General features: G+C 35.5%; 1 protein-coding gene and 1 long non-coding RNA gene across 2 annotated transcripts; one reads left to right on the top strand and one right to left on the bottom strand.

Moving 5' to 3' along the window:
• The first annotated feature begins 1,512 nt into the window (after positions 1-1,512).
• Positions 1,513-9,679, top strand: LOC144349707 (uncharacterized). Its single transcript, XM_085503908.1, has 10 exons — positions 1,513-2,019; positions 2,179-2,242; positions 3,287-3,336; positions 4,675-4,959; positions 5,755-5,937; positions 6,070-6,359; positions 6,821-7,355; positions 8,029-8,122; positions 8,572-8,832; positions 9,337-9,679. Exons 1-10 carry the CDS (start codon positions 1,513-1,515, stop codon positions 9,669-9,671), a joined length of 2,604 nt encoding a protein of 867 aa, XP_085360034.1. The 3' UTR covers positions 9,672-9,679.
• A 2,628-nt stretch (positions 9,680-12,307) lies between these two features.
• LOC102806815 (uncharacterized) lies at positions 12,308-12,645 on the bottom strand. The gene is made up of 2 exons (XR_013420064.1): positions 12,605-12,645; positions 12,308-12,490 (listed from the first exon to the last, which is right to left on the bottom strand). It is a non-coding gene; the product is annotated as an uncharacterized LOC102806815 (long non-coding RNA).
• Between the last annotated feature and the right edge of the window lie 1,406 nt (positions 12,646-14,051).

The raw sequence follows: 14,051 nt of genomic DNA, 5'->3' as shown, positions 1-14,051 counted from the left end.
CTGCATATTAGTACACTTGTCGCTTTCAGGTCATGATCCCGAATCACGAATCCCTCTTCTACAAGAAACATCATTAAGGTCGTGCTTCATCTAACATGCATAATATCAACGTCTATGTAATGATACGGCATGTCAGCTTCTGTAATATATTATATTATACAAATTGGCCTTTGACATAGACTATTGCGTGTGTACAGCCCGCAGCGCAATGCCCGACTGGACACTCTCCGACCCGTCACAACCCGTCTGAAATAGTCTAGTTCTGGCGAGTCGTACCATTGTGCCTGGTTCGAAGACTACGAATGCACAGTTTTTTGTCGAGATGGAGTCAGATTTTTTTTTAATTCAGTTGAAATATTCAACAGTCGTGGATGTGATGAGAGATGGCAAGTTGTTATGTGTACGATAGTTAAGACTACGTCCAACTGATTGCAGCACTTTTATCAAATAAGATAGCGGAGTTTAAGCGTGTGACTTAATCAGTGTGGGGAATTCTTAAAGGAAAAAGTAGTAGCTAGGCTGGGCGAACTATTTTCAAACTCTCGTTGTTTTAAAACTGCAGCGCTAAAGCGTATTAAAAAAGGACTAGATACTGAGAAAAATTTATTGTCGCATTGGCACTGTAGTTGAATGTTAAGTGAAACGTCTTTGACCTGCGATCCATCCACGTCTCTGTATTGGAAGCTTGCGTGAAAACCACTAAACGTATTTTGGAATAAAAATGAGCAGGCAAACTAACGTCAAAGTAATAAATAAATTAAGGTATATAATCATAGTCATGGAAATTCGGATTATTACATTCAGACAGTCTTACAATTATAATGTTAACCTTAATAAATACAAGTATACAGTTGTGTCATAAGTGAGCATATTGACAAAAAAAAGACAACATAATCGCGACTGTAATTTTTCAACATGACTTTGATAAGACATTATTCTGTTAATTACGTTAAATATATTCAGTATGTAATAATAATTTTGCAACCGGGAAATATTAATTTATTTAATATGTTATTAGTCTGTATACGGTGTTGCCCAATTCGTGCTTATCAGTGGGGGAATGGCATAACTATTTATATAAATCACATATTGCAATTGTTATTGGCTCATATCGTTCATTCTATGAGTAAACCAGAGGGTAGTATAGCCAATCAATATATTTTCTCCATAAGATTTAGGCGGTCATTTTTTTTTGTAACTGATCCCCCTAGCATTATTTTTCCAGGATTTGTGCCTGTGATTTTTTTTCAATTCTGTCACCCTCCCCTCGAGTTTCTAATAGTCAACCCCTAATTAGATTTGAACAGATGTAAGAATGGAATGACATCCGTCTTTTTGAGTGTATATGCAATGTCCCAACGGAATTTATTGAATTTCGTCTGATACGTTCTCTGGTGCATTGTGCTGCTCTTTTTATTTTCAGACTCAAGATTGGATTGATTGATGCATCTCGTGGTAATTGAATCTTGTTGTTTCTCGCCTGATTTAGGCAACAATGATTTGTTGAACAAAATGAATGCAAAGAGCGAATTGTCGGGAAACGAGCGTGTGGTGATTATTCTCGTGCAGAACGTAGATAACCCGCTAAAGATATGTATTGACTGTGTAAAAAACACGTCAGTGACGAACTATTTAGAGGAATTAAAATATTTCGGATATAACGTCAGACCAGACGGCAGAACCCCATACAGTCGGGAATTTGAGATCTCACGTGGTGAGAAAATTTTCTTTAATATAGAAGGCATTAATGTGGCAGACAGAAGGGAAAGTACTCCACAGTTTATACAGTTGGACGACCAGAAAGTAGTTTTCGTTAGTCCAAGGCCCTCTGACATTAATGACGACGACGATTTCTACAAGGGAACAGCATCATTTTTCAAATACTCAGGTACAATAGAAACGCCACCACCGCCAATAATAAAAGACGGTCCATTGTTTACAAAGATCGATGTTATTCAATTTAAAATAGCACGGGTGAGTACTAATAAATATTTTTTTTCTAACACCATCAAAAAAAAAAAAAAATGATTTTGTTTTTCTCTATTAGTGAAATATTTATATCTCGTTAGCGTGTACATACGTGAAAGTCCTAACTGGTTTAATGATAATATATTAACATTTATGATCATAAAGATTTGTAAAAGTATATAATCAAATGGAACTACATTTATTTCTCAGTCCAAATCAAGAACAGAGTCTCGCAAAACTACTTTGAAGATCAATCTGCCTGTACCCCGCGAAGGTAATAGTAATATTAATGATTTTTGACAAACCCCGCGTAGGCAACACGGGCTCTATCAGTAATATCTGACTGTAATACCAGTGACATGTATTATTAAGTATGATCGGAAAAATAACGATTGCTATAACGTATTACCTCGTCATCATGCGAAAGCCGTAACTACTGTTCTCATTCTTGTGTTTGTTTAGGTAATGACCACGAGCTACCGTGCGCCACGTACACACCTGTTGAAAGTAGGTATAACAAACACATTAACATACAAATTAAATGTTGATACTGCGTAGAGTGCATTTATTCATATTTGCTCATCATTTTTTTTAATTCTACTTAATTAAAGTATAATAGTAAATTCGAAACTTTATTTCATAACATGACCAAATAGTCAATGCGTAAACTATGGTACAAAGTAGGTTTCACTTAATTTATATCAGATTTATTAAACGATTAATTTTCATTTCCAGCCACTAGACATATACAATTTGAAATCACGTGACAAATATGTGCGGCTTTATATCACATATACGTTTTATTCGCCATCTAAAACTACCAGTATTATTCGAATTAATATCTCTTAATAATAATAATCTTTCAAGAAATATTCAGTTAAAACACCAACACCGTAAGGTATCAACCATAATGTCAGAAGTTCAATCTGCTTTTATGGACCAAACAGATTGCCAGGATCTTTATTACACAGTGTGGAAACATAAAAAAGAATAGTAGACTGCTTTATTACACTGAATTGTAATGATATATGGGATAATAGTCAATATTGCTTGGTAATTCACGCGATTGATTTGAATTGCAAAGCCGGGGTTTAGTCTAATGCAACCATTTACAATGAGACACATGTCACATTCATTCATGCGTACGTTCAAGTCAAGTGTTTTAATTATCATTACTTGATAATGGTATGTTAAACATATTTTTGTGGAAGCCTTTCTGAGCGACAGCAAGATATATCTGTACTAATAAAACTGTCAGTCACGCTTAATATTTGGATGATCATTTTTATGAAATCGTTTCTTTTAAATTGTATTACAGATATTAAAACCGTTAGAGATTATTTGAGAGAATCGCTAGAAAAACAACAGGTAACCTTTTAAGATAGTGGTATCCTTTGATTAAGGTAGTTCACTATTCGTGCGTTTTTTTACATTGCACGCATACCTTTGCGCACTATAACAATAACTTTTGTTGCCCTAAATAAGTTTGTCGAATTGCATTGTTCAACTGTTCAACTAATACTACAATAACAACACATGTGTCAGTAAAAATCTTATACGAATAACATAAATTAATTAAAAAAAACGTGTCAAAATTCGTTTTGTAAAGCAGTATTAAAACGGCCTTATTGCAGACACGCTGCATTAGATATTGGTTCCATGATACGTACGCGTTTTTTTAAATATATATTTTATATATATATATATATGTATATTTACCATACAATTCAAACGCAGTGCACAATGACAGCGATGATTCGCATACTGTTTATCGGAAACAAATTGCCCTAAAGCTGACACAACATGCTCAATTGCACTGACAACTGTATTCATGGTTCATTTAACACGGCATAAAACCTGCTAGTAGGTACAAATTTAAATTTTACGCGTAAGTACCTACTCTTAACCGAAACACCCCCCGCCCCCACACACACCAGTCTAATTGCTATGAAATACAACCTGTTCGTATCACAGCAATTGATATGTGATGAAGTCATTTGACTTGTTTCAGTGACCTAAGACCAGACAGTTTAACGATTTATTGACGCGATTACGATCTACACATAGTTGTGTGACAATACGTACGAAGCATTTAGTAGAATAACGATCAATACTTCTATTGAATTCTTTGTTTACAATGTGTTTACGATCACGCCTCCAGTCACGACCAGTAGAGGCAAACACGACTGTACTGTACTGTATTTTTTTTTGTTCTAGGTCAAATAGTGATAACATTTGAAAAATATTCGCCTGACACAATTTGCCTTACACAACCGCGTAGGTCGTGGCTTCCCTTCCCCGCGTTTTAGTCATACGCAGAGGGCGTATGCAATTGCCGCGCCTACCTTGTCTCAAGCCACTGCTGAGTTCACCGTCGTATAGCGTGTTCTCTAGAAAAATTAAATACGTGAGCAGTAATTAAGCATGTTCCCTCAAAGCAAATCTGCGACAATAGTTTAATTGTCAGTTAACCCAATCGGGCCTCCCAGCTTCACTTAATTTTGTTCGTGTTGTTATTCTGCAATATAATATGCTGCAATGCCATTTCAGGTAAGAAGTCATGAAACGAGCATGTAATATTGCATGAGAATAAAAACCTTCTTATATACGAATATATACGAATAAATCAACAGTAATTGGCTCAGGATGTATATTACACTTTTTTTTTGTCCATACCCTTACGTGTGTGTTTTATTTTGTTAATAGGTATCCAGTACAATTTTACTCCCATCAAATTTCACTCTTGAGCTACCTCTGGGATTCCATAACGACGTTGTCATATCTGGCGCTTTGGTCGATAGTTGTGATCGCTTGATGCAACTCGATGACTATGAGGTATTGGTCGGTGACGTCATATCCGTGTCACCAAATAGACACCGTCTCAGCCGGGAAGTCGTCATAGTGCACGATTTTCAAGATCCTATGCTTGAAATTGTTATAAAATGCAGCCCAGATGGTGTGAACGATTGGGTTGCATTGGAAACGGTACAGGTACGAATGCCAAATGACCATTTGATACTAACAGCGTTATCTTGTTTGACACATACATTGTTTCAGGGATCAGTAAGCATGTTTCTGCTTTCTGGCGTATTGAAAGTACACCATATGAAGTGTAATCCCCGTGTCATAATATTCTCATCTCAAACATGTAACATGTTGTTTTTATGAATAACGCCATCTACTGATTACAAATATGCAGTTCAATATCGTAGTACATTTTCAGAGTAAACTTCCTAAGATTAAACCCTTATTCTGACTACATAATGGAACAAGAACAAATACGATCCTAATGTCACTAAATTTGCACATTTCACTGTTAGGAGATTGACAACTAGTCTATTTTCAGTAATTCAAAACTATATTCATCATAGTATTTATTGTATATCAAATTTATAATAATTACATGATTACGTATGCATCAGGATTTCCTTGAAAACCGAGTCAGATTTGAAGGTAACAATGACGGTATATATACTAATATTTGCTATTTGTTTATAAACAGACTTTCTGTATTTGATTATACGCAGTCCTGGTACTTTAGCAGACAATCAGTTATAACACGCTGAATAACCACACTTCCTTAACTCTGCCTGCTGCGCTTTGTGATTTCCCTTTAACACATTTTTTGAAGAAGGAATGTCTGTGGTGATATTACATATAATATTATAATACGTTATCGTTACATTTATGTGCCATTATGAGAGCAAGGTATGTTATTAAATTAACCGAGCACGTGACAATATGTATGTTATGATTATATAAATTTTTACAATTTTGTATTTCTAGATCGGTGCAAAGCACAAAGCATTCATTGATAAATTGCAATATTTTGGGGCTGTGTCGAGACCTGTGATAGAACACTACACTGTGACAAAATCGGCTCAAGTATGTACTTCATCTGTCAGTTCCAATATCAAAATAGATATCCCCGCCCTGAGTACTGATTGTGTCAGGCAGTTAACGATGCAGGTGAGTGTGTCTAATTTGTCTGTAAACTGCAGTTTTGCATTGCAGCCAATTTAGTGCAATCTCTGGCCAAATATACAACAATCCTCCTATTCGTCCAAGCTGTGATCTCTAATATAAACAATAACTTGGCAGGTACTATCTACCGATTCGTCACTGGTGGACCGTATCGCTAGTAAAGACAATGCTTCGATTTCAGTTGCAAGTATCATCAGTGTCACGGATGACAAAAAGAAGAATTTCAACAAACCGGTATCCTTGACCATGCCTTTGGCATCACGTTTTGGCCGCATTAACAACTTTGACGATCGCACTCTCGTGATACTGGCCGACAATGATGACGATGAGTGGCATGACGTCACGGATATGGTTAACTATAAAATACGAGGAGACAATGTTATGATAGACGTTAAGCATTTTTCAAGGTAAAAATCACAACTATAATTTTCAAATGTTAACTTGCGTTGCATAAATTGCAACCATCGCGAGTCAGACTTATTTTTGCCGATGGAACGATGGGTCAATAACGAGCTTTATGAATAATACACGCAGACTGGTTATCATCAAAGTGGCTCAGTTTTTTCGTGGTGTATTTATTCTGGGCTTTAAGTATACGGGTACGCGCTGCCTTCTTGTACTTAATTTAGCCCGTAAGCGAGTGTATTTTAATCATTATGTCGTCTAGAAGTGGGTTGCTAATTTTCAGTCAAGCATTTAGAATGTACAAGGATAATCTCAGAGCAAAATTGCCCAGACATCATGCCCAAAACGCGACTGAAATTCATGTTGGTCAAAAAATTATAATCATTACAGGGCACGCACAATCTTCTATCGTAAACATACTGTTATTTGCTGTTGACACGATATACTATATTTGAATACACAGATACACTAATGCTAGATGTAAACCAAAAGTATCGGCAAAGAAACTGGTTGGCAAAGTCAGTACTCAAACAAGAAGTGGTTTGAAACTTGCAAACCTGCTGCTACTACAGCATTGCAAAGACAAATGCAGCTTGTGTGTCGAATGCGTTCTCTCGAACAGACGCGAGACCAGACTACGAGAGATGATGGCTCACGGATTCGTGGCGCCGAAGGGAAAGATACCTTACGGCCCCGATATCGAAATCAAAGACGGGGAAGATATATTCTTTGCCGTCAGAGGGCGACATGTCGAAGCTGAGGCGGATTGTGATACGTATTTCTTGATGCAGTTCCATTCACGGAGCAACAATCACCGCATGGTACAAGTGAAATCGAAGGACGCCAACAAGTGTCAAGATATGGATATGGTCGGTTATATCGTTTTTTTAACATGTGTCGTTCAAAAGCCTGGAACAAACAATTCGCCGATGGTCAAGGTACCTGGAAGAAGGTTTGAAGAGATGCGATTCACAATACCCAAGGTTAGAACTACAAACGCATGTTACAAACGAATGTAAGACGTTGGTTCATAATTAGGTGGCTGTTAGGGAATTCAGTTGATTAAACACCGAACTTGACGTTATAACCACTCGTGAAGCGCCCTCTTTAGGTAAAATGTCTAAATTTATTAAAAATAAAAAAAAAATATTTAGTAACAAATTGGTTTGAATTTTTTGCACTTTCAGTTTATTTGTGGCGCTGTTTTGTTTGCTAATACAAACTATGCAAAGTGGGGTAGCCCATTTTTTGATGAAACAACTTCATAAGTGTTCTTCAGTTAAACTGTGAATGTGTGTTTCGAGTTATTTTGAGCATTTTGAGTCGTACGTGTCCCCATCTAGAATTCCGCTGAGCTGACGCGATATATAAAAAAAGAACTTGATCCAATCGTGACTTGTTTTTCGGTCATGTACAGCAGACATATTCTAAAATACAGTCTTAATGCCTAACTAGTTGAACATCTATAACATTTAATACTTTTATTATTATTATTGTTTTTTTTTTACTTTTATAACTGGAATGTTCTTAACAGTTTTCTCATAGTGGATTTTCGTTCTGCTAAATTTCACCAGCGCCTGCGCAGTTACGAACAAATGTATGAGGTTTACATTGCTCTAATATAAATTTTGCTTATGATATAATAATTGTTATCTTTACTGTCCAATACAGCCACGAATCAAGTCTTCTCGTTTGACCTCAAGAGAAAGGTGCCGTATGAATTCGTCGTTATCGTCAATATCATCGATTGAGGAAGGTGGCACAGGTAAGATGATGAATACAGTGTGTATTCCGACTGCAGTGATAATTACCTTGATTTCACCTACCTATCCATTGTTTACCTCGTGAATCAATGCAGTTTTTACGACAACAATGTTAGATGAATAATGTGCCGGATTTGCTCTGAATTTCAGATTTCTAATAACTGTACATAATGGTTTTATCTTGGCAAGTCTGAAAAGCAGGCACAACGTTCGACAGATTCTCTAATAAACATTTAGAAATTAACGGCTCCTGTGATGTAAAAAAGTTGATGGTCTAATTTCCCGGTCGACACATAGAATCATAGCGGGAATTGCTAGTTTATGTTAAATTAAATTAAGAGAGCGTGCTGTTACTGGATATGAAATTACATTGTCTACGTATTCTTGTCTCGCCCGATGATGAATAATCGTGCATCTTATAAACACACACAATTGTTTGTTACATTTTCAGACGTGATGAACAAAATATTCATGCATCTTGCTGACAACCTAACCAAGGAGGAATGGAAACCATTAGGTTACACACTGGGACTATCCACCAAGGACTTCAGCAACGTGACCATGAACCATCAAGAATTCTGGGAACAAAAGTATCAGATGTTTCTGCTTTGGCAACAGATCAAGGGCATGAAAGCAACGACAGACAGAATAGTAGAGGCGTTGAAAGAACGTAAAATGAGAAAACTTGCCGAGAGCGTTAAGAAGATAATAGGTAAAGAGTAACAGTAGCACGATATTATTATTCTAGTATGTTGTAAATATGATTTATATATTAAAGTGATTGTGTAATATATCATATAAGTGTGACAATGTCTCTAATATGTTTCAAAGTAAATATGACTGTGACTGTGTAGCTTTTTCCAAACAACCTTAAACATTAGTTAGTTCAGTGTTCTTCTAGTGACATAAGACACTTAAAAATCTGTATCTGTGCCATTTGGCTTTATTGAAATATTGAATGCACATTGCTTTCACGTTTGTTAGGAATTGGTATCACCATTTCGACATTAAATGACAAGACTGAGGCTGTATATTACGATGAACATGTAAATTAAGCTGCAGCATATAGCCAGATTTGCTCTAATATTTTCAATTCAATTTATATCATGTAAATAAATTATATTAATGCTTAATTTCATCATCCAGTACACCATCCTCATTTCGATCACTCTTCATCAGCCAAATCTGGCTAAAATGCGACCTTTACAATTTTCAGACGCTGACGATGTGGTTTCTCTGACTTACACAGATATTACCTTCTATGGCTCATCTAGGGACTCTTACAACTCCGATTCAATCTCCGACCTGTCATCCTGCAATGGGCGGATCACACCAAGTAGTCCCATAAGCCCATCACCACGTCCGTGGACAACCGGGGGCGGGTTTGTACCGATAGGATACAGACCGACAAGTCGTATCGGATCAGCTGGTGCACAGACGGATTGTCTTCCCCCTATCTGCGGGAAGTTGAAACCTCTCCAGCCTGCCCCGCGTAGAAAAAGTCGACATGGATCAGGAACGATGTCGAACGCCGATAAATTATACAGATGAAAAAAAAAAACAAGTTCATGAAGAGTATAACGTGACATTTGCCTCTGTGTACAATTGTTATTTTGGATTATAAACAATCACATCCGTGTTTATATGAAGTATTCAAAAATATTAATATTACTCAATTTCTTGAATTAGATTCAAGCGCCCTCAAACAGAATAAGACACGACCGAAATATGTGAGTTATATTGGCAGTATCCAACATTGAATTATCATTATATGAGGATTAATTGGAATACATTAGTCAAAAATAGCGAATCCAATTTATCAAAACTGATTAGTTCTGGATACCGTCTTGTACGTAGCGTGATTTGTTTTTAACTAATATACTCTCTGTTCGATAGATTTTGGCTAGCCGAGGTGTCTGACACATTATTGAATTAATTGACGTTAAAAGTTATTGTTTTTTTGTTATATTTACATATTTATCCAGTAAATAAATGTATCCATACAACTCATTAACATTTACTGAACTAAACTCTGCTTAATCGGATGGAGATTTATTTTCATGGTAAAATATTGCTTTCAAATAATACACCGTGTATACTGGCATTGAAATGTTACTACAGTATTAAACATGTGACGCGTGTCTAAATGACACAATACATATTATAGTTGCTGTTGAATAACAAATATTAATAAAGTATTTATTGATATATGTGTAAACAAAATGAGTATACTGTATTATCGCAATCCTATAAATTCATCACATGGATCCTCTTTGGTATATCTGATTGCTGTGAAAATGTATGCGTTTTGAATACAAGTTTTCTTAATGTTGTTGTCAGTTGTCACAATAAAAGCAACACTCCATAGATCTCCATCGGGATTAGCCGACCAACACAAATATACACCTGGCATGTTGCAAGAGCGCAGTATCGATTTCTTTTTTACCAGCCAGGTGTTATTTTTATTGGGTTAAATTTCAACAAAATTACAGTCACCCTGGTAATAGCCGCTTCACATAGGTCGGTCTTTTTTAAATGTCAGATTATATCAGTTAGTCTATGTACAAACACACGTAGTCACATTCCAAAAGATATTATAGCCTGTCGCTAGTTACGTTACATACATTAGTTGTTTGTCTCCGCTCTGGCCGAGGGACTGACAACGACCGTGGGTGGAATTTGGAGACACGTTCCATACAGACAGAGAGAGGAACATCCAGTTAGATTTGAGCTGTTGTGTGGGAACATATTCAAATGATGTTTCATTCTAAAGTATTGGTATTTGAAAATAAAAAGCACGTCAAAATCGTAGTAGTTGGTGACCATTTTGTTTCTGGTAAATAAACCTCACAAAATAAACAATAGTTGTTGTACGAACTACCCCCCACTGAGTATAACTTGCATATTGTCACTGTAAAACTGTAGTTACGTCACAGATTGTGTACAATCTATTGTTACAAGCTTTTTATTAATTACTCACCCAAATTGACATTGTCTGATCTGAATATCTTGCATTTCACATGATTACATGATTACAACAAACGTCAAGTCCAACTTTATTTCAAAATACATATATAGACCAGTAACACAATACCCAAATATACAACTATATAAGTAGTCAGAAAATATGGTTTACAAAATGGAATTGTGGATGAATTTTTCAGGCTTGTATCCATAACTACCAGAAAGATAGTACGTGAAATATCTGACTCACAATTGTCATTGCAAACATTAGTAATAAAATATTATCCTTATTTCATAAGATAAAGTAGATATTATTGTATACAAGAATTCAAAATTATTGAGTTGAATAATATGTGTAATTTGAATATTCATCATTTAAAGTTTTTATCTAACTCCAGGTTGAAAATGCCACCCTTCATATAAAAAACCCAGGCGCAATAAAATGTACAATATTAACAAGTTTGTGTTTATATTTCTTAAAGAATGTGTTTCAAAGTGAAAATTATAAGGTTTTGGTATGTTTCCAAGGTAACAATGCCATTTATGACGTTGTGAATACATAATACAAATATTCCTATTATCCAGGTGTATCTGTAAAACTGTATATAATAAATATCCAGAACAAAAATAAAACAGTAGCACATGGGAAATATCTTTTATTTGTTTGTTTGTCAAAGGGTCAAGTATGTGGTTAAATTTCTCATATAAATTTATTTATGCTACATTTTGGACTGGGGATATGTAATTCAACATTGACTTAACAAGGCACAGATACTAATTTGAAAATGCAAGTTTCTTGCGTGATAAGTCATTATTTAAAATCCAAATAGTCATTCGTGCAAAGTACATTATAAATTTGATTTTCAAGACGTTCTTGGTGAACGTTCTCATGAACTGTACCCATTGTTTGTCGCATACAGGGGTAAGTAATGTCTTGCATATTGGGAATACACACTTAAGTATGATGATTACATTGTTCGAACGTGTCGACTCAGGCAACATGCACACATATTGTGTAACATCTATGTGAATATCTTCTCTAGGTTAAATAACAATAATTACTGTAGCAGTAATATCACGTCCATCCTAATATAGTAGAAGACAATGAGTATACATTTGGTACCTATGAAGAAGACAGAGAACCACTGAAATGTACAAGTCAAAGTAACACTAGTAAAGAGTAGATAAATGATTTTCATAAAAATTAGATTTACACAAAGATATTTCTGTTTTATTGTTCGTTTATTCTTGGAATTGTGAATATTAAACAGATACATGTTTTAGTTATTACTCGTTTTGGGTCAAATGGTGTAATTATATGACATTACACACTCTTTATCACATGACAATCGATGTGTAATCGACTTTATCATCTGTCACGTTTTCAGTTGTATGGTCAGCTTCGCCTGTAATTCAATGAAATTATTTTGTTAATGCTCAACAATAACTGTGTTTTATATCATTTGAACTGATGTTGCTGATCAAACAACACGACGTATAGTATGAAAATAAACACATACGTGTGAGCATGCTCTTTACATTTTCCGCCATGTTTCTGAGTCCTAATGAATCAAGCACTCTGAGAATGGTACCAGTTGAGGCGTCTGATCCTTGTACTTCCTGCCATCTACGCAACATGCCGTACTTTCTGTCCCAAACACTTTTTATATTTGCAGAAATGTTGTCAATATCAGCGTCTGTCAAGCCAAGCGTGAGTCCGAAACGCTGCCAAGTGTCAACTGGTAAATTAGTTGCAATATGTAGTATAACATCTTGTCTAACTGTAATAATTAATAAAGTAAATATATTATTATATATTGGGCTAGAAATATATTATAAAGATTCTGATAAATGCCAACACAACTTTACGATAGTCTGCTACTACATATAAACATATGAGATTCACTTGAAATTTATACCTTCAGATGAATTGTAAGCTGTGTGAACACCCGACTGCCGTGACATTAATGCTTCTCTTGTCACACTTTTTCGGAACTGGTTTAAAATAAATCAGCATTGCGAGCAGATCAAACATCAATAATAATAATAATTATATGGAATTTTGGAATAAAATATTCTTGGCAATAACAGAACAAAGAAATGTATTAATATTATAAAAATTATTTAATTATCGATTGTTTAAGTCTACCTTTGGTATGGTGAATCTTATTTCAAATAGTTGTCGACCTGCAACTTCCTTGAATCTTGATACTCCTGTCTTTGGCTTGACACACGAGTTAAATGACATGCGACCAACAGCTTCAGGACCTCGTGGTCTATTTGTCACGCGAACCTGGTCTATTACATGGTTTTTGGCGTTTGAGCGGAAATACATCATGCGTCGATCATTTCCATTCTCCCATTCTATGCAGTCACTTTTCACAATAAGAAAAATCTTATCGCCATCTTGTATCTCTATATCTCTACTGTAAGCGAGTTGACCTTTGGCCTCGCTGAATGAGACACCGGATATAGAATCCTTATTTAATAAAAAGGAGATAGTGGTTATGTCAAAAAATGACTCGAGCTATTGAGAGCGGAACAACCATGGCACTTGTTTTTCCTTTGTTCCTTTCTCTCCAATTATGCGTCTACTGATCAAAGTCCTGTGGTTACATATTTCAGGAAAGGAGGATGGGAGAGAATAAAACAATATTTGTGAGGCGAAAACAAGTAAACGATCTTTAACCTAAGAACTCCAGTTTCCATTTTGAGTTGTTTGTACTAGAAAGTGTGAGATATTTGCGTATGTCTTAAGTATTATTTATTCAGTGTTATTCAAGGCCTGTTGTATCCCTTTGAAGTGTAGCAAAACCTAACACCATGAAATCTTTTAATTACCTTGCCCTTTAATTCATCTAGTCGTGTTTTCAATAGCCCAGAATCAACACAGTCAATACAAAGACTACATGGATCTTCCACATTTTGCAGTAGCACAAAATTGACCATTTTAACCCTATTAGTCAA

This window comes from Saccoglossus kowalevskii, chromosome 9 (assembly GCF_978046115.1).
Source record: "Saccoglossus kowalevskii chromosome 9, keSacKowa6.1, whole genome shotgun sequence".
NCBI lineage: Eukaryota > Metazoa > Hemichordata > Enteropneusta > Harrimaniidae > Saccoglossus > Saccoglossus kowalevskii.
This window is presented reverse-complemented; position numbering and strand designations above follow the sequence as displayed.